The sequence below is a fragment of the Esox lucius genome, chromosome 22, assembly GCF_011004845.1.
Source record: "Esox lucius isolate fEsoLuc1 chromosome 22, fEsoLuc1.pri, whole genome shotgun sequence".
NCBI lineage: Eukaryota > Metazoa > Chordata > Actinopteri > Esociformes > Esocidae > Esox > Esox lucius.
In genome coordinates, this window is record NC_047590.1 from 3,681,631 (window position 1) to 3,705,000 (window position 23,370).

General features: G+C 44.0%; 1 protein-coding gene across 5 annotated transcripts in view; it reads right to left on the bottom strand.

The window, feature by feature from the left end:
• Positions 1-23,370, bottom strand: part of LOC105020029 (protein diaphanous homolog 3) — a 309,867-nt gene that overhangs the window by 279,835 nt on the left and 6,662 nt on the right. For 4 of the 5 annotated variants that reach the window (XM_029116812.2, XM_029116811.2, XM_029116814.2 and 1 more), the window contains exons 2-3: positions 4,900-4,932; positions 1,011-1,181 (exon numbers count right to left, since the gene is read on the bottom strand). In XM_029116812.2, coding sequence (XP_028972645.2) covers positions 1,011-1,181; positions 4,900-4,932 — 204 coding nt within the window. The remainder of the gene's footprint in view (positions 1-1,010; positions 1,182-4,899; positions 4,933-23,370) is intronic. The other variant, XM_029116813.2, reaches the window with a different exon arrangement.

A 23,370-nucleotide genomic window follows, 5' to 3' on the forward strand; every position in this document is an offset into this window, starting at 1 on the left:
CATGGCGGCTCGTTGAGAATACGATCTTGTATTTTACAAAAATAATTAACTGAAACGTGTTTTAAGAAATAGGAAATAGGCCATGCAGTTGCTGAATCTGTCTCCGTTTCAGCTCAAAAAAGGTTAGTTTGAAAGATATTCGTCTACTTCTACTGGATACTCTACAACTGTGAAACTTTAATTAATGTTAATATTTGTTTCAATCACTGAATGAAGCCTGCTATATTTGGGACAATTGTCGCAACCTTATATTGCTTGCACAAAACTCTAGATCAGCATTCAAAATGTGTTTATTGTTGTTCATTTTAAACCGTTATTGCACAAAGAGCGTGAGGGCGAGAGAGAGAAAGTGCTCGAGTGAGTGAGCGAGCGAGCGTGAGGTATGCGGTCTTGGTCATCATTTTATTTACTTGTTATTGTGTAGGTTATACATTGTCAAATATGTTTAAACTTAAATAGACTACCTATACAAGTAGTTATGTCTCTTTGTATTAATTTGTCCTGTTATGGACGTAATGCGCATGCGCAGCCAGATGTTCGAATAGTTTGAATATTATGTGTTTTTTTTTAGGGAATATTCTAACGTCATTTTTGAGGAATTTTGACAGCCCTACCCCCCCCCCCCCCCGCCCAACAACAACAAAAGTTCATCTTAAGGGATCTTTTCTTCTTTGGAAGAAGGGAAATAAAGATGAATGTGCAATGTACTGGAGTTGTAGATGTGTCTCCCTAAGTGTCCAGCGACAGAGGTCTAGCAAGCAATTCAATAATAAAACGACTTAATGCATTTTCACACGCTGAAATATTCCCAATGATGAATGTAGTCTAATTCAAACCGTGTCCTAAACTCAATCTGTCAGTAATTGGAACCTCAGGCCTACAGGGGTCCATTTAGGAGGGACTGTGAGGACCACTACTCATTCACTGCGTTTTCCTCTACACCTCCCTGAGCACAAACACCACAGACCGCCCCACTCCCCGAGGGACAGCTCCCACACTGCATTACGTACCATCATCTTCTCGAAGAGGCCAAGGATCTCCTTCTCTGAGGTGATCTTGGAGGACAGCTCCTCAAACTCTGCGGCGGAGGAGGATGAACAATCAGAGGAGTTTTTCACGGTGGCGAGGTGCGGACGATCCTTCTTTGCGCCCGGGATACGGATGCTGGCGAACCTGTCCAGCTGGAGAAAGAGGGAGACGAGGTCAGGAACGCCAAGCTGAGCACAGAGAAGCCCTGATGAACCAGAGCGGAGTTATCGCCCCACACCACGGGAAACTGGGGAAGGTACACGCATCCATGGACAACAACAGAGCGACAGTTCCTGGTTAACAAACGTTTTAACCCAATTACAAGCTTGGTGAGATGTGTTTGCGAAAGAACCGTGTATCTCACTGTCCACACACCAGCTGGGGAGTTGCTGCAACGAGGCAAGGCCATAACCACAAACTGAGCACTGGAAAGTTAGGAGCGGAGAAAAAGTGAAAAAGGACAATGAAATTAAAGCCTGTTAGACAAAGACGTTTACATGCTTTACATGCCTAGTCAGAGTCAAAATATAAATGTTTTTTAATTGTTTTTCTTTTAATGGGGAAGGCGCCAGAAACACGTACAGCAGAAGCACATGAGCGCTATTGCAGGGTTTTGAATAAAAACAGACTGCTGCTTCTTCAATGCATTCAGTGCTCAGTGAGTCCACTAAATTATAACACACCATAATACAACAGACATATCCACCAGACAGTCAGTAGACAGACAGTCAGTAGACAGAGACAGTCGGGTACTCAGTCAGAGAGACAGGTAGTCAGTCAGTCAGATATTTGGACAGTCAGTCCATCCTGTGGGTAATAACTGACACACTGCCCTGCTCTACATAGACCCTTAGCATTCCCAATACAGCCAAGCGCCCACAACCTAATGAGACCGGATGGACAGGTGGCAGGGGTCTGAACACTCAGAGAATGTGTGCGCGCGCATGTGCACGTGCAGGTTTTACCGTCTTAGTGGGTATTAGCAGTTATAAAGGTTGTATCCTCTGTTCTATGTATCCTCCTGCTCATTGTGTAGGTGTGTGTGTGTGTAGGTGTGTGTGTGTGTGTACAGCGGTAGTGTTTGTGTGGGGGTTCGGCGCTGCTGTTTACAGTGCCGGCGTCAAGCCATGACCACGGTCTCTGATTAGACGCTGCCGTTTTCGCCCTCGGCAGAGAGAGTGACACAGATGGCCACCACGCCAATCGATACACAAGATACGATGAAGGACAGGAGAGAAGACAGAGGATAGGAGACGTCTTATAAATATCGGAGAGGACAGTTATCGTTGAGAAAGGGAGTGGAACACCGCAAGAGGGCGGAGAAGACAGCGGGAGGAGAGAGGATGTTACACAGGAAGAATATCATGAGGGAAGATATAGGACGATAGGAAGGTGGCGGGCAGAGAATATGATTGAGGAAGGAAAAATAGGGGTTAACAGGAAGGGTGAAAGGGCAGGGGTCATGCAGTCAAAGACAATTTTATTTTGAGACGTCTAATTTGCATCTATATCCATGGACTAAATGTGTAGATCGAGGATCAGTCAGTCTACCATTCTAAGTCATTGGTTTTTAAAGTGTGAGTGTGTGTGTACGCACGCAAACTTCTCATGAGATCCTGACACCATCGCTTCATATATTAAACATATGATTGATAGATATCTACTCCAGAGAACTAACATGTTAACACTGTGAGAGCACTGGATAATATATGACCTGACATGTTATAACACTGGATAATATAAGACCTGACATGTTAACACTGGGACAGCACTGGATAATATAAGACCTGACATGTTATAACAATGGATAATATAAGACCTGACATGTTATAACACTGGATAATATAAGACCTGACATGTTATATCACTGGATAATATAAGACCTGACATGTTATAACTCTGGATAATATAAGACTTGACATGTTATAACACTGGATAATATAAGACCTGACATGTTATAACACTGGATAATATAAGACCTGACATGTTATAACACTGGATAATATAAGACCTGACATGTTATAACACTGGATAATATAAGACCTGACATGTTATAACACTGGATAATATAAGACCTGACATGTTATAACACTGGATAATATAAGACCTGACATGTTATAACACTGGATAATATAAGACCTGACATGTTATAACACTGGATAATATAAGACCTGACATGTTATAACACTGGATAATATAAGACCTGACATGTTATAACACTGGATAATATAAGACCTGACATGTTATAACACTGGATAATATAAGACCTGACATGTTATAACACTGGATAATATAAGACCTGACATGTTATAGCACTGGATAATATAAGACCTGACATGTTATAGCACTGGATAATATAAGACCTGACATGTTATAACTCTGGATAATATAAGACTTTACATGTTATAACACTGGATAATATAAGACCTGACATGTTATAACACTGGATAATATAAGACCTGACATGTTATAACACTGGATAATATAAGACCTGACATGTTATTACACTGGACAATATAAGAACAGACATGTTAACACTGGACAATATAAGACCTGACATGTTATAACACTGGACAATATAAGAACAGACATGTTAACACTGGAACATATCAGCTGCTTAACATGATTAACTTCAGAAAAAATAATGCTGGTCAAAAAACACGTATCCTGCATTGTGAAAATGCATCAGAGTTGGGGCCTTAATCACAGGCCGAATATGAGTAGGGATTGCATGTTTTCAAGTGTGACAAACGGCAGCTTGGAGGATAACAGCAGAACCTATGAAGAGCCTCTCCTAATCTTCTAATACTATAATAATAATAAAAATAAAGTCGGAGTCATTTCTGGTTATCATTCAGTGGCTCGAGTATCAGAGCAGGTTCAAGGACCGGACCCGCACAATGTACACAGTGGATTTCGACTAACATTCTAGCAAATGGAAAAACTTAAAGTGTCAACTATGAGTTGAAGCAGAGTGTTTTCAGAGGAGGACGGCGCAGCATGCACCTGCCATCAAAGTGGCGTTAAACAGCAGGCACCTGAAATAGCACAGACCTCGGTGGCTAGATGGTCAGGCTGAGATTCAGACAAGAACCAGAAAATCCAGACCCACTGCTGACGCCATCCCGCAACCAATGATATCACACTGGTAGAGGACGTCCGCGCAGTCCGAACGCCTTCACACGTCACAGGCAGCTGCTCATCTCCAATCTCCAGTATAGTGCACACTACATCAGACCAGAGCCCCACTAAGAGCCTTTTAGGGGACCACAAAGTTACGGTGCCACTCGCGCCCCACACCAGTACCGGCGCGGGAACTCATGAAACCATCGCTTAACGCGGCACCCACCAATCCCCGTGTTCTATAAGACGCGCGCCTCCCCCCCCCCAGCAGAACGGGACACTCCGTGGCACACCTCCTCACTCAAACTGATCTGGGATGCGCATCACCTGGAACGCAAGCAGACGGGACGGAACGCCGTCATCAGAGGGAATCTCAGGACGCATTCAGCCTGTTTACCTCAAGCACCGTTAACACACTGTAGAGGAGGAACCAAGGCAGGGAGAGACGCACAGTGGGAGTAAAAGATAACGAGAGGAGTAGAAAGAGAGAGGGGGGAGGGAGGGAGGGTGGGTGAGAGAGAGTGTGACGTGAGGATGTGTGTTTATACAGTCAACCATTTTAGTCAGGTGTGGGAGCATCAGTGCAGTTCTCGGTAAACTAAACAAACATGCCGTTAGTACAGACAGACAGGAAACAGAATATTGGCGTTCTGTACAATGACAGGTCAGACAAGGCGGCACATGAAAGACAGTTGTTAAAAAAGGCTGAGAAGAGAGTTGGAGGAAAAATAAAGAAGGCACTCTTACCACATCATCCTTAATGTTTTTAACGTGTAATTGCTACAGGTGGAAGGAAAAAGACAAAAAATAAAATCAGGATATGCAATAGCTTCATACTGAATACACATTCAAATATATCAAGTCAAATTATATAGTTTAAGTCTTGTGAGCAACCAGAGAGATGATGCGAAGAGTTGTTCAGGATGTGGCAGAGCCAACGCAGCGTTCCCATGTTGTTAATCTCTCAAACAATTAAATATCATGGGACTGAGACAGAAAAAACAGGGCTGGCAGGTTATTTTGACATAACGTTCGCTATTTGTGAACTATTTACATGCAACCGCGTACTGTGATTTTACATGCAACCGTGTACTCTCACAACACGTTCACTATTTATGGATTTCACCTTGTCACTTGGTTGCGTGCTGCTAACGTTATAAATTGATGGTCAAAAGCTGAACTGGGCTTATAAACTTCAGTCTAATAACAAATGCACTTTTCTGAAGCCGTGAGGACAGGGTGATGTTTTCCCTAGGTCCTGACATGCACTCTTTGAAGGGCCTCTATACTTCACACAATTACAACGCAATTCTCTGCCATTTCAGAGAATGCTACAGGCATGCATTTAATTCTCATTGATATAAATAACACGTCAATATCATACAAACAATCGCACGTAGCAAATGTAAAAATTTTAAAACAGCAACCGCAGTAAATCAAGGCGCAATCCAAAACGTGGCACAGCGTTTAGCAGCCATTTCCCCAGATGACAGCTGTACTAGTTAATATTTTAATGGAACTGGAAAAACGTGTACACGTCTGTATCGCAAAATCAATCATAATTCAATGAATTGTGCATTCCTAACAAGACCATAGAGTTACTGGTAAAATGAATATGAGGGGTACTTTAGGGGCCGAGCAAAATTCAGTTTTGTTTCGGTAACCGTAGAAGGTTGGGAACAATCATCGTAGAACATAAAGGCTCCAGTGCGCTCTATACAAAATCAGCACTAAGGACTCATCTTATAGAGCCAACGTTCAAGCCGGGCTTTTACTTAAAACACAAAGTAATTGAGGCAAGGGAAATTAGTTCCGTGCAGAAACTGAACCGGTATACAACTCTAGTGCTATTAAATCCTGTTCAATCCAACCCCCTGATCTTTCCCCTCCATCTGAGCGGTGTCTTGTATGATAATTGGATAGGCCCATGTGTACTGAGGAGTAGATTTCCGATCTAACATGACCAACTCATTAAATGAACAAATCTTGAGACGACAAGGATTTTTTTATGCATGGAATTGGATGCGGCAGGGAAAAGAAAATACAGGAACCAATCAGCCATTCCTATCTGTGTATGAAAACATATTGACAAGGAAAAGGTTACTTTGGTCTCCTAACACTACAGAGGAGGAGTGGAGCCATGCAAGGAGAACCAGAAGCATCAATCAGGCCATTAATTACCATAAAATCCACCAGGCAAAAGCGTAAAACATGTCAACCTGTCAATGCAGACATTAATGAGTTCCTAGGATTAACATTCAACAACTTCCATTTGGGAACAAACTCCTCTATCTGATGAGAGAGAGGAAAAAGCAAGAGAGAGAACAAATAGAGAGAGGAGAAACTGGAGAGTAGCAAAAGGAAGAAAGGGGAAAATTAGAAAAAATACAGAGGAGAAAGAGAGGAAGGGAAAGGAGGAAGTGAAAGAAGAAAGTTGTGCGAGAGGTAGAGAGAAAGGGAAGAAAGCAGAGAAAACAGACATCTGCCAGTGAGTGAGAAGGGCGGAGCCAGAAGAGTATCCAGATGTAATATCTTCTCTTCCTTCAGATCAATTCAGCGATAAACCCAGCAAGCTGAGGACATACATACATAATGACAGGATAATTGGAGGCATAATTACTGAACTTAAAGGAAGCAATACGGTCTACCTGAGCTTCAGAAAATGCCTACAAGTTGACAATTTACAAAGACACGGCAGCACAAACTTCCCAAACGACACCTTATTTTCTCTATTCAGCATAGCGGAAGGGCTCTGGCTGAAACTAGAGCACTATGGGAAAGTAGGGTGTGATTTGTGACATGCTATCTGCAGAAACCAACCCAGGGCTACATGCTGAGCCTTGAAGGGGAGATTGACACAAATAATGACATCCCAAGAAAAGGTTGGGCCCAAGGCTAAAGGCAGACATCTCTTCTGAAGTGTGTGTTGGCGGTTCAAAGAATGTACAGTGGGAAAGTGACCCCAAATGTTTGACGGCTACTGTACTTGCAGACAAACACAAAATAAATATTGTTGTTATTAAAGATAGAAGTCTAAATGTCTTTTAGGCGCACTTGTCCTCCTCCAGAAAACCTCCAGGTGGCACAGTTAATTCTTCAGGTGCAGGGAAAAATGGCGGCTCTATGTAAAACCTCAAGGCACCAGCCTCAAGTTCAGACAGCATCCTGCCCGGGTCCATAAGCTTTTCCACCGTTATGAAGTTAAACTACTGGCAAGACCAGGAATGGACATTCGGGCTGTTTTCTATTCTTCAGTCCTACGCAAGAGGTTGAAGTAGAACATTTTCCTTTAACCCAGCAGAACCTGCCAAGGCAGAACAGAGCGTCACACACACACACACACACACACACACACACACACACACACACACACACACACACACACACACACACACACACACACACACACACACACACACACACACACACACACACACACACACACACACACACACACACACACACACACACACACACACACACACACACACACACACACACACACACACACACACACACACACACACACACACACACACAAAATTACCCATTCCAGTGAATAACCAGAGGGCAACAGTACCACACTATTGAGGGAAAGCAGAAACATTTCAGAAAGGCCCAGACAGCACTCCCCGAAACTATCCACCACCTGGACATGTTGTTCGCCGCTCGGCACCAGAAGCACGGTCAACACTGACAGAACCGTTCTCTAACCTTCCCCCTGGCTTTTACCAAGGTGAGACAATTGGTCCCTGAGAAGTAATGGGTTATTTAGCAGTCAACAGCAGCCCCGTTTCTAACGCTTCAGCAGGAACCACAGATGGCGCACATTATAATCAGTCAAACTCCGGATCTACATTTTCGCAACCTTCACCACAAACATTTATATGCACTGTTAATTCAGCCAGGCTACACAGCCCGGACTCTCTCAACAGCAACGGGGGGAAAAAAACACTCTCATAAACGTAGGAGGCAAACACGGACAACAACACACACACACCTACACCCCAACACACACACACACACACGACACCCAAAAACACAGCCCCCCCCTGCCCCCCCGCCAACCTCCCCCATCTGGTTATCGGGAGTGTGGCTCGACCATGCGACTCACATCAGTCTTACTTCATTAGAGGAGGTCAAAACTAATTGCCTCGGTTCACTATAAACATGTAGAGGCTGGATCAATCAGGAAATCACACCCGAAAATTGGAAATGACTTTGTTTAGAGTACAAGGAAAAATGAAAACAGTCAGTGTTTTCATAGGTTGATTATTTCGACAGGGAAAGATTTGGAAAACACATAATTAACTGAGCACTGTTGTATTAGCACTAGGAGGCCAGGACTTTCTTGTTCTGGCAACTGCAACAACCGATGGGGGGGAATATATACAGATTGATTGCCAATTAGCTACAAATGATAGAGATGTTTAAGGAATCACGGTACAAGAACCATCACTACAGTTTACTCCTAAACAATTATGAACTTGGTTTGGCCCCAGACATCCATTTAATCTTTCATGAATTGAAACACTTTAAAAAAAGAAATTAAAAAAAGAAAAAGAAAATAGATGAAGCAGTGACTCATAGCAAAGCCATGACATCAAAGAGCTCTGGAGTTGTACAAGTCTTAGAACTCATATAGCAGCACATCCAAGTTCTCAGTTCCCAGAATGCCTAATGACACGATAGGTATGTCTGATATCCCAACCGGGGGCCGTCGGATCCGCCTACATCCTCTCATTACCACGCCGGCAGCCACAGGGCTCTGGTGAAACCGGAATGAACTAATGAAACGCTGGGTCGCGTGTCCCAAATGACTCACTACGCCCTCATGTGCACTACGCCACCAGGGCTCAAGAAACGCCATTGGGGACAGGGCGTTAGCTATACCCATCAGTTACCACCCTGACAGCAGATCTACACCATTAAACAACCTGGCGAAACACACCCGTCTCCCCAGAGAATGCTGCTTTACAGCTTTAAACAGAAGATGGCCACCCAGAGGTATTAGTGGGCATTTATTGAGGTTAAAGGAAAACATGAAAACTGAGGGAATTTACATAGCCGGTAGCATGCCACTGCATACTAAAGTTCCAAAGCAAATGTCCCAAATTGCACCCCATTTGGTCCCTAAGTCCTTATGGGACATGGTGCTGTACACAGGAAATGAGGGGCACTGTTTCAGACAGCCGGAAGCTGTGAAATCCCTAAATTATGCGAGTATACAATACGCTGAATAAGGAGATGTGACATCAGGGCCGTCGTAGAAAAGCTTTGAGCTAATTTAACAAGATGTGCCAGATTTTATATTTCCTGGTACTTTTAACATCTTTTCATCTTAGGAAATCGTTTTTCTTCATTTGACAATTACATTAACCAGGGAAACCAAAATGATACTAGACATTCTGAGGTTTCCAAGAGTTGTAGATTAGCCAAACGCGATCAACTCCACTGAATCGGATGGTTGGTCAAATCCACGGTAACAAAGCCTTTAAAAACATGGACATACCTGAAGCTACTTTTTGAGGTACCAACAGTCACATTGTGCAACATGTCAGGAGACGAAGATTAGTTCTTTCATGTTTCCTGTCAGATGATTTCATACTACGAACAGAGTAAACAAAGCCTGGTCACGCCATCTGGAGCAGCCTGCTAGTCAACTCAGTGAGGGGCAGAGTTAGTACGCAGACCGGGCATCGCTTCATGTGAGAAGTCATAAAGAGCTTTGGATAAGTTCTCGGCACAGCACCGATGTCCTGTCCATTCCCTGCAGGTGTGCTCCTCGATCAGGCCTGTGAACTCAGACGACCTTGCGTCGTTACCATCAAACCTTAGCATTAGCAGCTGACAGCGTCTACGGAAAAACTAAGACTCACAGCAGTTTTTTGGGGGGGTTTTCACATACCTTTTTCTTCTTTTGAAGTGGACTACACCGGGAATAGGGGGCCACTTGGGATTTACAAACAGCTGGAGCTGCAAGCACCCCTTAACTCGTGTCCTCGATATCGTTTGTGGGCCAGCTGACCAAGTATAAAACATTATATTTTGCTGGTTTTCAAAAAATTATAATTACTGATCATTTATAAATATCTAATCAAACTTCAGTCAGTTCGGTAAGTTCAAAAGAGTTTCTCTGGTGAATTATTTGATTTCTCTAGTTCAATGAGTTTAGATATCATGAGATTAGATAGCAGGCTTTTTTTTCTTTTTCTTGTGATGCAAACTCACCATTTCTCTATGGAGAAATCAAATCATTCACCAGAGAAAACTGTACAAAGAAATGAACCGGCGTTGGCTTATGGCTGTCAAAGTACTAAACAAATGGTTAAGTGAGAAGTGCAGTAATGGGCAAACCCAACCCCACAAATCACTGAACGTCTTCATTTCACGCAGATGTGCATCGGAGGACACGCCTCCATCGGAGTCTCCCCAGAAACAGCTGTTGGATGCAGTGAGGGGGCGTGGCTATAATCATGGAATTCAGGGGGGACAGGAGAAAATAAATCAAGGGGGAAAAAAGAAAAATATTTGTCCTTTTTATTTTTTTTATAATCAAACTGAGCGTTTAAATTGTACACGAGTCGGGGGGGGGGGGGGGGGGGGGGTCATCGCCAGCACAGCCATTTCCTAGTGTTATCATGCTCCAGCAACTCCCTCAGGCAATCCTGTTGGGAGTTTTTGTAATGAGTCAATGATACCCAATTTTGTCATATCCTATTGTAAAACAAAAAGAAAAATACATATGAATGAAATTACTTGATGGACCATGTTATTACTGTCTCAAAATAATTGTGTTAGGATGGTAGACATCATAAAATAATTTTGTAAGCCATGACGGTCAATTCTAGTTAGGTTGAAGTGGTACCAAGATAAAAAGGCCCATTTTGCTAGAGGGTTCCATGGCACCAAAGAGTTTTGGGAAGGACAGGTCTAACAGAGTCCCTTAATTATTTAAGATCCATAAATGATCTAAAGGAACAGAGATCCCTGGGATCCCTGAAGGACCGGAGACCAAACAGAACCAAAACACTTGCAATGAAGTAGGGTTGCACGATGTTGGAAATAAAGGACTTCGCGAAATTTTGCTTTTCTGCGATATATATTGGGATATGAAAAAATACAGGATGTCTTCAGAAAGAGCTTTGGCTAACAACCTGACAGTATGTATCCTTCATTTTTCTCCAGGCCCAATTCTCATGAAAATATTAATATTTCAGAACAGGTGGCTAGGTAATAATATGTAACACCAATAGAATAGCAACAGTAGTAAAATAGAATGCGCAATTGGGCATAACTTATCAACTGTAACATGCAGTCTGGCCAAAGTACTGCAATCTGGTCCACTTGTTCAGGTGCAGCCTTCACCATGTTCGCAGCATTGTCTGTTGTTATACAGACTAGACGACTCATCTAGGCACCAATCAGCTAAAGCTTCTCTCATCCCTGTTGCACTTGTATGATCCTCTGGGAAAATGCTGTTTGCAAACAGCTACTTTTCAGGTGGTGGTCCTCATTAATAAAGTGTACGGTCAGACTTATGTAGGGCTACATTGTCCGGCTGGACCACAAGTCTGTTGTTGCTGTATAATATTCCACTTGTGACAGCTCTTTTTCAACTTGCGCCTTGCATTTCTCGTACAGCTCTGGGATGGCAACTTGAGAAAAATAGTTGGGTGATGGTATTACATACCGCTTGTCAAGCGACCAGATAATAAACCCTCTTTGGTAACCGTGTTAATTGGTACCATGTCTTTGGCGACGTGCAATGTTATTGATTCTGTGATTTCTCTCTGCCGTTTGGAACCTCTCTCGTATGGTGTAATACTAGCAAATGCATCCGAAATAGATTTTTGCTTTGGACGGCATTGAGATGCTTTGCACTCGTGGAGATTTGTGTTGCCGCCTTAAATAATCGAATAAATTGTTTGTATTGTGGCCACAATTGCAAGGCACTCTCGACAAAGTACCTGTTTTTGGTCAACATCATCCTGTCTGTAGCCGAAATATTTCCATGTAATTGACGATGCATTTCATTTTGCGACCAAATTCTCAATTTTGGTATTTTTTGCCTGTATGTCAACTAAGAGCAGCAACGAACCGCGTTTAAAATAATAATAATAAACTGTGTATCCAATAACCCATAAATCAGAGTAAATTACCTTATATCAGACAGATAAAATGCCGGTTTAACATTACAAAACAACATATATTGTAGACTGATATATGTTCCCCTTACTAAATCGCACATTCTGCGATGTGACTATTGCGGGTGCGTACATCGCAATGTCGACGCTGAAACAATATATATTGTGCAGCCCCACAATGAAGGATTAGGAATAGTTTAATAAATACTGTGCATAGTTGTTTTTTATTTAATCCAACATATTGCACATATTAATATTTTTCTGAATAACTGGAAAAATCGTCAGAATAATCGACAGAACACTTGATTAACAGAATTTCACCAGTGACAGCCCTACCCGACACCCCTGAGACAACAATATCCTCCATTCAGGAAAAAAAGATAACTGCTTCAGAAGCAACTGTAACATCATCCCCCACTGACAGGATGCAGCTTGTTCCAGTAAGTTTTCAGCGTTTAGAGACTCACAATCACAATTCATATTGTAGGGAGCTTAGAAGCCTGACACTTTAGTGGTCTCAACATCATTCCAGATGGTGCTAAAACTGAGGTACTTCCAAGAAATGAGGGGAACAGAGGGCGAGAGGGAAACAGAGGGGGGGGGACACAGAGAAACAGAGAGGGGAAGCTGGATGAAATGGTAGCAGTAAGGAGAACGCAGGTATCCAATTAACGAGGCGCCAGGAGAGTAGGGGAAACAAAAGGTGTAACACAAACCTCAAAAGACAAACTGATGGAAACAGCAGAGCAAAAAGAGACAATTGGTTTGGTAGGACATGTTGCTGGCTGTCTTGTGTAGTCTGCTGCAGAGAAAAGAAACAAGATGGCTGGAGCCCTCATTAAGAGTTTAGTTTGCAGAGAGCGAGCGCGCGTGTGTGTGTGTGTGTGTGTGTGTCTCTCTCTCTCTCTCTCTCTCTGTGTAACCAATATTGACAAGACATTCAAATACTAGGCATCCTGTACTCACTACAGAATAGAGGTTTTCAACTCCCAGCCAGCAGTGCTTAATTGCATTAACCAGGTGCCACAGGTCTGAATCAGTCCCTGTTTGTAGCACTAGAATAAAAACCAGCAGGACTCAGGGTGCCAAGACCTGGAGTGGACAGAACAACTGAATCTAGTCAATTTAAGCGCACACAGACACACGCACAAGCACAAAAGTATGCGACACAAACGACACAGGACATGTGCAGGCTCATTAAAACTCTATTTGTAAGAGTGTGTGAGAGCAGGGAGATCCACTTCAATGGCCACTGACTGACTGCATTAAACCCCATTAAAAAGCCCTTCATTGTGTGGCAGGCAGGAGCAGTCTCATTAGAGTCACACAGAGATGCTCGGAGAGGGGGCACTCCAGACTCCACAGACAGACAGACAAAGCGTCCCAAACCATGCCCTATCACCTCAAGAGTGAAATCCTTTTGACCGTAGCCAGCGCTCAGAAGGGCACTGTGTGGGGGAAGAGGGTCTTATTAGAATGGCAGGGGCTCCAGTCCAGTTTACTCAACAGGCAAGGACACTAAAGAGGAGCCCAGAAAGACCCTCATTAGACCCCACAGATCACATCCACCAACAGAGAATGGACCTCATCCTGGAGAAGGACACACACACACACACACACACACACACACACACACACACACACACACACAGAGAGAAAAGAACAGAAGAGCAACTAGCACCTAACTAACAGGCAGAAAAAGCAGAGCATCCCAGCAAGACGCGAAGGCTTGTTAGGAGAGAGAGAGAGATGTTGGAAGAGACTGTCAAACACAATGTACATGGTTCGCTTCCCGCTGGCGTTCAAAGGAACCCCCGTGACACCTACTGAATCCAGCTCCCCTTTATAGACTCGAGAAGAAATGTAGAAATACAGAATTGAATTCTGCAGATGACTGAAATGTTTTTCTAATGACACATGAAAGAAATAACACCACTCGACAAACTGCATATTTCCAGCTACACGGGGCGATGGCATCTCTTTCAATTCGTCTTATAACTCAGTCAAGCTCATCCCAGCCAAACTCTTAGGCCTTTTTCAGCTCTACTCAGCCAGTTCATTTGTGGCTTTTTGAAAAAAAGAGCCATGCCAGTTGCCGTCCTCGCTGATAAAGCCGCGTGGGAGTCTGTGTTTGAGGCCCGACAGACAGCTCTATAGCTTAGAGAAGCGGGAGCAGCCTATGACACTCAGTATCTAGTGGGGGGAGCCTAAAGGCAAGTGTGTGTGTGCGTGTGTGTTTACTAAAGGCGACAGCTCGGCTGACAACCCCACTCAGATCCCACTGTAGGTCCTGCGGAGTCATCCACAGTTAGTAGCAGAGATGAGAGCTCACACAGCACACACACGTCCATGTGTTCTCTGAAATGGCATGAGCAAAATCCACAACTACCATTATCAGACCCTAGTTTTCGTATCATGGGCACTTTCTGAAAACAGAGCCATTTCCCGAAACAATCAACACCCAAAGTAGCAGTAAAAACCAGGGCTCATATGGACCTGACCAATTTAAACTGAACTATTTCAAGTGATTTTATTTTTTTTTCACTGCATATTGTTAATTTTTATATATATCATAAACACTTTACTATTAAATCAAGTAATACCTCTGATGGCCTAAGAAGTGGAGGCTAATACCTCTGGCCGGCAGCACTATCCACACCCTATCCCCTAAAGGGACCTGGTTGAACGCAGTGTACTATGAAGTGAGAAGGGTGCAGATTGGTCCGCCACAGGGAGGCAGGCCAGACGCCATAGGGGACGTGTCACTGACTAAATCAGACGGCATGGGGTTCAGTCCAAAGCCAACCAATGAAATGACCGGACCAAATAGCGACCCGATTCCCTGAGTCCACAGCTGGTATGGAAACCTGAGACGGCGAGATCTCTCCATTTCAGTCACTTACAGATATAAAAAAAAAAAACACAGCAGGCCTGCATTAGCCAAGAACAGATGAAGGAGAGCAGGCTAACGAGTTCTGTTTATTGGGGGTTTAGGCAGCGACTACAGACGACCTCATTAGACTAACATGCAGGTCAGGGTAGGCACAGACCAAACAGACCGACCGAACCGATCGACGTGTTCATCATATCAAGGTCAGCAGCATTCACAAGTCTTTAAATCACATTACATTTCAACAGTAAGCAGATATTTCTGGCAAACTCAGTGTTCGTAATGAAGTGTCAAAGACCCATTACACTAAATCACCTAGCATAAATAAATACACACACGCTCGCTCACTCCCATTCCCCACAAATAAGCCTATCCAACCTGGCAGGGTAGAAAGAAAACACACCGTGCTTCCCACAAATATTCCACCTGACAGGGCAGAGCAGCAGCTAAACTCCACGCAGCATGCTGACACTAATTGAGGATTGTATGCATGTTTACCACACATTTTTTTTAAACAATTACAAAATGTGTTTTCCTCAGACAATTTTAGATCTTGTTCAATTGAAATTGGAAGTGGAAAGGCCTGAGCCTGTGGCCCATGCACTCCAGAGGGTATCGGCTAGCCCTGCAGACATATTCAGACCCCTGGGTTGTGATGGGTCCCTGTCATTTTTCCATCTCAATAAAAACACATTATTACTATAGAAGGAAAAGGAAATGGGAATTAGACAGAAATCCCACTTGCTGATGAATAGTAACCCTTCGCCAAGGCTTCAGCGAAGTAGACAGCACAATACCAACACCATATAAATTATTAATCTGAAAGGTCATTCCTGTCACAGTTAAAGATCAACGTTGTCATCAAATCATCCAGAACACAGGCTGTGTCAACCCAGAGGACTTGACAATGGATAAGGCAGGCGTCCCCCTGACCTGTCCCCAGACACCAAGACTGGACAAACGGCCTGACAGCATCCTAAGTGGCCTTGGTCAAACGCTGTGCAAGGGAAGAAGGTCCCACACTCTCCTTTATGCCACACGGTTACTGTTGCACAAGGCTGGCCCATATAAAATTCAGAGCATGCAAGGAGTCTGACCTATTCCAAAGGCATGGAGACCAACTTTTCAATTGGAAAAGAAAAGCCGGCAAACCTCAGAACAATTTGTTTACAGCAATGGACCCGTTCTCACGTTGCGGTTATCAGTACATTCCATTTAATTAAACACAGATAACACATCTTTCAATTACAGGCCGAAATGACTGTCCACGACAACACAACGGAACCATACATAGCCAGCACGAGCAAGAAAAATGGGTAAAGACCGAGCGAGAACAATCTTGAGCGAGCTAGCGCGCGAGAGAGAACAAACTAACGAGAGAGAAAAGAACTTGCAGGTACGGCCATGAAGGTCAGTGAGAAGGTATTAATGGTAAACAGAACAGACCTGGTTGGTTGGGCCAAGCCACCCTGCAAGCCAGGCCCATCTAATTCCAGCCCATTAAAACCTATCTGACAGAGTCCCAAAATGGCATCCTACTTCCTACAAAGCACACTAATTCTGACCAGGCCGCAAGCCAAGAAAGTAACCCACAGCGCAGCGCTGTAGGGAGCCATTTCAGACACACCCTTAGTGTCGCCTGAAACTCCATCAATGTGAATGGCCCTAATCATGTCAATTGCAGTCCATTAGTTTCCATCACGCAGCGCCGGCCAGCAGGTGGATGGACGTCTTAACCTTGGAGGCCCTCGGGGTCGGCCTGAGTGACGAGACACGGCTGCAATCAAACACGGGACAGGACGCAGACATCGTGGCTCACGTCCTAAACAGAGTCCTAGGCGACGGAGCTTCGGCCCAAAGTAGCGCACTCAAGGGAGCCGGCGCGGCCTAAGGGACGCATCTCCGGGCCATTGTGTGACAGGACGGGGACGGGGGGGACGGGGGGTGCCTGGCCGTGACACCCCACTCCTGAAAAACAGTTGTGATTGTGGAAGGAGAGTAATGAGCTTCTGTATGTCATGACTGGATTGAGCTGTGTGGAGATTTAAAGTCAGCCAGCCAGTCAGCCAGCCAGCCAGGAATATGAAGTCAGCCAGCCAGTCAAAACATCCTCCTATTCATCTACCGAATATGAATCTTCTCGGCGGCAGGTTTCTAGCTCTCCCCCTTCCTCGCCCACCCTCTCCTCTTCTACAGCAGCTCTCCTCCTCTTAGGGTAGAGGAGTCATTGCTTATCGAGGCTGGTTAGGTATCATTTTCATTATGAAAACATTATTGATTCATGTTTAGATTTTCTACATGAAATGCAATATTAACTACTGCCACGAAATGACATGGGCCAGGTCCTACCCATCTCTGCAGTGTTAATCAACCATCCTTTCAGTTCCGTGGTTGCCATGGTGCAGTGAGACAGCCTAGGACGTGAGGTCCTGTTCATTGAGCAAAATAATTAACAATGGAAGTACTTTTTCCGGATTAAAAAATGTTTTAACATTTGAATTGTCAAAAACGTATAGATCATGTCTGTCTTACATTGGTTTGCCTACTGGCAGTAATTCATGGCAAAAAATAAATAAATTAAACTGCCAGCAAGCGATGCCACCAAATGAGATTAATTGAATTATCCTGCCCTAGGTTTGTTGTTTCAATGGTTTTGTGACAGTCGCTCTATCTGATGGAGATGAATGTCCCCCAGATTTCCATAATATGAATCATTTTAAGAATACTGAATGCAATAATGTAGCTATTTTGCTGGATAATTTCCCCAATAAACTCCTAATACTATTTTTACAAAGCCATTGTAACACTCATGCTAGCTGTTTGGTCCCAACATAATGGGAATTTTTTGAAAGCATGCGCACATAGGGCCATCGAAAGATGAACTCCGAGACACAATTTTGTTTACATTCAACACACAACAAACATCCAGTGAAAATGGACAACCCATTCTACATCCACATAAGATCAGCTAGCACTGCAAGCTATCTAAATGTCCAGAGATGCTTAATGAGTGCTTCGACCGGTCCCCAAATAAATACACTTGGTTCACATTAGGTTTGGGTACTCAGTCTGCTTTTCATGCTTGTCTAGTGGGGACAGACAAAAATCTACTTGCTGAGGCACGCGCTTGTCCGACTTGGTCAGGGTGTTTAGCCACCAGAGCAGTTCCTTGAAGGAGGTGTGTGTGTGTGTGTGTGTGTGTGTAACTGCATCCCAAAATGACACCTAATTCCCTATGGGTTCAGAAAATAGCGCACTACATAGGGTGTAGGACGCCACTTGAAATGCGCTCAGTGACGGGGAAATGATTGGCCTGACAGCTCGTCTCCATGGACTCCAGCTTGGTCAGGGGTTGGGCAAGGAGCGGGAGGCAGGGCCACCGTCTGAATAGCAATCACTGCATCACACAGGTGACAGACGCAGGGGCAGGTTCAGTTGGGAGGGGGGGGGGGGGGCCAAGTGGCTACCTCTACCCTATAGTGATGCCCTACGGGCCCTGGACACTGCAGACGGCCTGGGGGGGGCAGTTTGGGACACGGCCACATCCAACTAAGGTGTCGGTCCAGTTGACGCCCGTCCCACAATACCAAGGAGGTGAAATCGTCGCTCGCTCGGGAAGCTCATTGACTTTCATGATTATACTTGCGGCTGTGTACAGTCGCGCATCAAAGTCGGGGGGGGAAATACACACTGACTTTCGATCAACAGTATCAAATGTGCCAGCTCTCCTCCTCGGGTTGCCACAGACATCACCGGACGTTAACGGAACATGTTTGATTCACCTCGGTTGTCCACTATCCAGATGAACGGGCATCTGCAGTCACACATCTCACTAAATCCACCGGAGCCAGTGTGTAAAGTTCGGATTACAATTCTGACGGCGTCGTCCGGCGCTGCCCCGTGGCCCTCCCAATTCGTGTGGCGGGTTCTGACGTTGTCGTGGAAACAGGCAGGAGAGGTTCTTCTTCTTTCGTAGGGCAGGTGGCGGGAACACGGGCGGCGCGGCTCTCATCATGCCAGTCATGAACGCTGCCCCCCTCGCGGCGATGTGAAGGAAAGGCCAGGGCTGAGAGTGTCCATCCCAAGTGCCAGCCTGCTCAGTGTTTAGCGCACTACCTTTGACCAGAGTGCCTGGCAATGCCTAGTGAACGGGGTGCAATTCGGGTCACAACCTATAAGCTCCTCACGCCTCACAGCAGGGTTAGGGGCCACGGCCGACAGTCTTCCATCCACTCCAGTCGTCTCCCACATGACAGCTTCAACGAGGACACTGTATTCCCTAGGTAATAGGAGTTTAACGTCCACACAGCTTTTCATGGAATACTTACACATTTTAACCAGGGAGGTTTTTATCGGATTCCGCACAAAAGTAGTGCAATAGACCGATAACGCACGATTTGGGATGCGAGCGCAGTCAGCTCAGCCATCGAGCACTGTACCAGACAACACTCAAGGTACAGCACTCGTCCATTACAATTCTGTGACTCCACTCTGCCCTTACAAACTGGACTCAACCAGACAGAGGGAATACAGAACAGAGACAAAAGCCTAACCGCAAGTAACCCTCCGGATGGAGATCAATGACACTGTTTTTTGTGTCAAGAACACTTCAGATGAGAACACTTCAGAAGTGCGTGAATAAGGAGTTGAATCCGAGCACTGCTTTCATTCAAACAACCAAACTATAAACAACAAGTTAAAAGAGTAAACAATGCAGAACTCGCCACCTCAAGAAAAAAAAAAAACAGAAAGAGGAAGTACTCTACACAGCAGAGACACCCAGTCCCTGGGACTCCCGCTGAATTCATTACCTTTTCATGCCTTTGCGTTTCAGTCAACAAGCAGACACTCTCATACATAGCGACTTAGGGTATTCATCTTGAGATAGTTGATGTCGGGGAAGCAAACGAATAGTCAGAGCAGTACTACCTACACCTTAATTAAGTTAACAGCAAGGTCAGTGCCAGAAGGAAGATGACATTAAGAGATTAAAGCCGCATGCAGCATTGAGCCGGGTACAGCATTAAGTTACTATTGGTCTTATTGCACAGCACCACTGAGACACACATATGCACCATAAATGCACCATATGTCCATATATGCACCAAATGATGCAAGGTCTATTTTTCCAGTCCAACAGTGTCTCCATGTGGCCAAATAGAATAACAGTTCATTCATTACGGAGTCATTACCCGGAACATGTGTGCCAAATGTAATCACACTGAGTGACAAAGTTCAAGCAATATTGTCATTTAACCGTTGTGGCAGCACCCTGAGGTCAAACTGAATTCAACACATGAATAGTTATTGGTCAGTAGTTGCCATGTCTGGCCTGGCTTGCGCAACTATTAAAGGCATTCAGCCAGAGACACCAAATATCAAACAGGGCTTTGCTTGCAAAGTTTGCCTGTTGAATTGAGCCACCTTGTGGTTGACCCGGGAATGTGCTTGCATTTATTGTGTCCTGGTATTATTCGGAACAGAGCTACCAAGTCATATTATTATACAGCTCGATTGTTGCAGCTTGGTTTTCATCAAGTTCATTCTTCAGATTAGGGTACAGCGGCCTACATAAAAGTTACATATTTTACCTAAACATTAAGTAGAAAAAGTAATGTAACGTTTAAAAACTAAAGTAAACTTAAAGTAAAACTAAATAAATACATGACAGTTCTTCCATTCTCCACCATGCATTTTTCCCATGGGTTTTGAGACAACGCAGCGGTTTTGCGGTGGTGCAGTTATTGCGACAGCCCACCCACACTATATGAATGTAAAACAATGTTTGTGTCATGTTTACATAATGCTGTTTCATATAGATTGAGCCTTCATCAGGCATTATATATTCATCCTGGATCAGTGTTGCGTCTTTCACACAATAAACGAAAATCACAGAAACACCCAGCACTCGCCAAACAAACCTTGCCACTTGTACAGGATGCAGCAACCAGTCTGGGGCTCAAAGTTCTCTCGCGTCAACCCACATCTGCGCGCACTCCACCGGAGATATTGGTCCGGAGATATTTGACACTGACACAGTTACCATGATTTTGGCTCTGAACGCCACCACAATGGACTTGAAATGGAACAACCAAGACGCAATTGAAGTGCAGACTTTAATTCAAGGGGTTGAACAAAAATATTGTATGAAACGTTTAGGAATTGCAACAGTCCCTTTAATTCAGGGGCTCAAATGTAATTGGACAATTCAACACAATCATAAATAAGAGGTTCATTTTTAACACTTTGTCGAAAATCCTTTGCAGGCAATGACTGCTTGAAGTCTGGAACACATGGACATCACCAAACACTGGGTTTCCTCCTTTGGGATGCTTTGCCAGGCCTTTACTGCAGCGGTCTTCAGTTATTTGGTCTTGGGTCTGTCTGCCTTAAGTTTTTTGTCTTCAGCAAGTGAAACGCATGCTCGATCAGGTTGACGTCAAGTGATTGACTGGGCCATTGCAGAATATTCCACTTCTTTGTCTTGAAAAACTGGGTCGCTTTTGCAGTATGTTTTGGGTCACTGTCCTTCTGTAAAGTGAAGGGCAGTCCAATCAACTTCACTGATTTCGGTTGAATCTGATCAGACAGTATATCCCTATGCACTTCGGTCTCCTGTCACATCATCAATAAACACTAGTGACCCAGTGCCATTAGAAGCCATGCATGTCCATGCAATCACACTGCCTCCACCGTGTTTTACAGATGATGTGGTATGTTTCGGATCATGAGCCGTTCCAAGATTTCTGGCAAAATCTGACCTGTCTATTCTTCAGGCGTATGAATGGTTTTCAAACTGTGGTGAACCCGCTGTATTTGCTCTTCGCTTTATGGTAAACTTTGGATAATGATATGACTACCTCCTGGAGAGTGTTCTTCACTTGGCTAGATGTTGGGAAGGGGTTTTTCTTTACAATGGAAAGGATCCTACAATCATCCACAACTGTTTTCTTCTGAGCGCGTCCAAGCGTTTTTGCATTACAGAGCTCACCAGTGCGTTCTTTTTTTCTCAAAGTGTACAAAACTGTTGATTTTTGCAGCTTAAGAATGGCCTGTTTTACTTGCATTGAGAGCTCCTTTGACCTTATGCAAATGCCACACCAGAACTTTTATCTGCTTAATTGATGAAGAACTAACGAAGGAACAGCCCACACCTGTCCATCAAACAGCTTTTAAGTCATTTGTCCAATTACTTTTTGTCCCTTGAAAAAGAGGGGGCTACATATTAAAGAGTTGTAATTCCTAAACCCTTCCTCCAATTTGGATGTGAACTTGAATATATTTTGGTAAACAGACAAAATAAAAATTGTGTCAGTGTCCCAAATATTTCCAGACATAACGGTACCTTTCAAATACAAGATTACCTTTATCTTGTTATGCGGTTAGAATTTAAAATCAATTAAATAACAGAATCATTAATGCATACTTAATGTCAATGTTTTTCTAGATATGCAAACATTTTTAAATGTAACAATATTGAAATAAAAAGTTGACAAATGATTGAACAGAGCATTAGCTGAGTTTATCAGATCCCAGAACTAGCAAAGTGAAGAATGTGTTTTTCTGCCCCTAACCAAGGCAGTTAAATCCAAATTGCGTCTTTAAGTCAACAAAAGCAATCTGTCAGACTTTGCCTCAAAGCAACCGGATTGAGACAATGTCTCCAGTGCATGCTACAGCAGCACAGGTTCGAAACCAGCATCCTGCAACAAGCCTGTCCTCCTTCACCCCGTTCCATTCCGAAAAAACAAAATGCCTGAACAATTGTCTAGATCAGGAGCCATTCTGTGGCTTTGGCCGATACAATTTCTGTCGTTATTGGACTCGTTCGGTCATCATTTTGGTGGAGTGTCGTGTTATTGAGTCTAGCGACAGTAAACCTGTTATCTTTAACAGACTGCACTTTTTATTCAATGGCAACACCAAACAAGACAGTGCAATGATTTAGACTAGCTTTTTACCTTTGAAAGTTTCTGTTTCCTATTGTATAATATGTTTGGGAAAGTCCAATGTTTTTCATTTACAAGGGAGGGAACAGTTTGACTGTTAACTGCACCATTAGTGGAATCAGACATGTTGCAATAAACAAAGGCACCACTGGCAGATCCTATAATTGCCTTTCTAGAAATGGTTCTGTTCAATAAGCACGTTGCCGCCGCACTGCCTACCAATGAAGAAAAC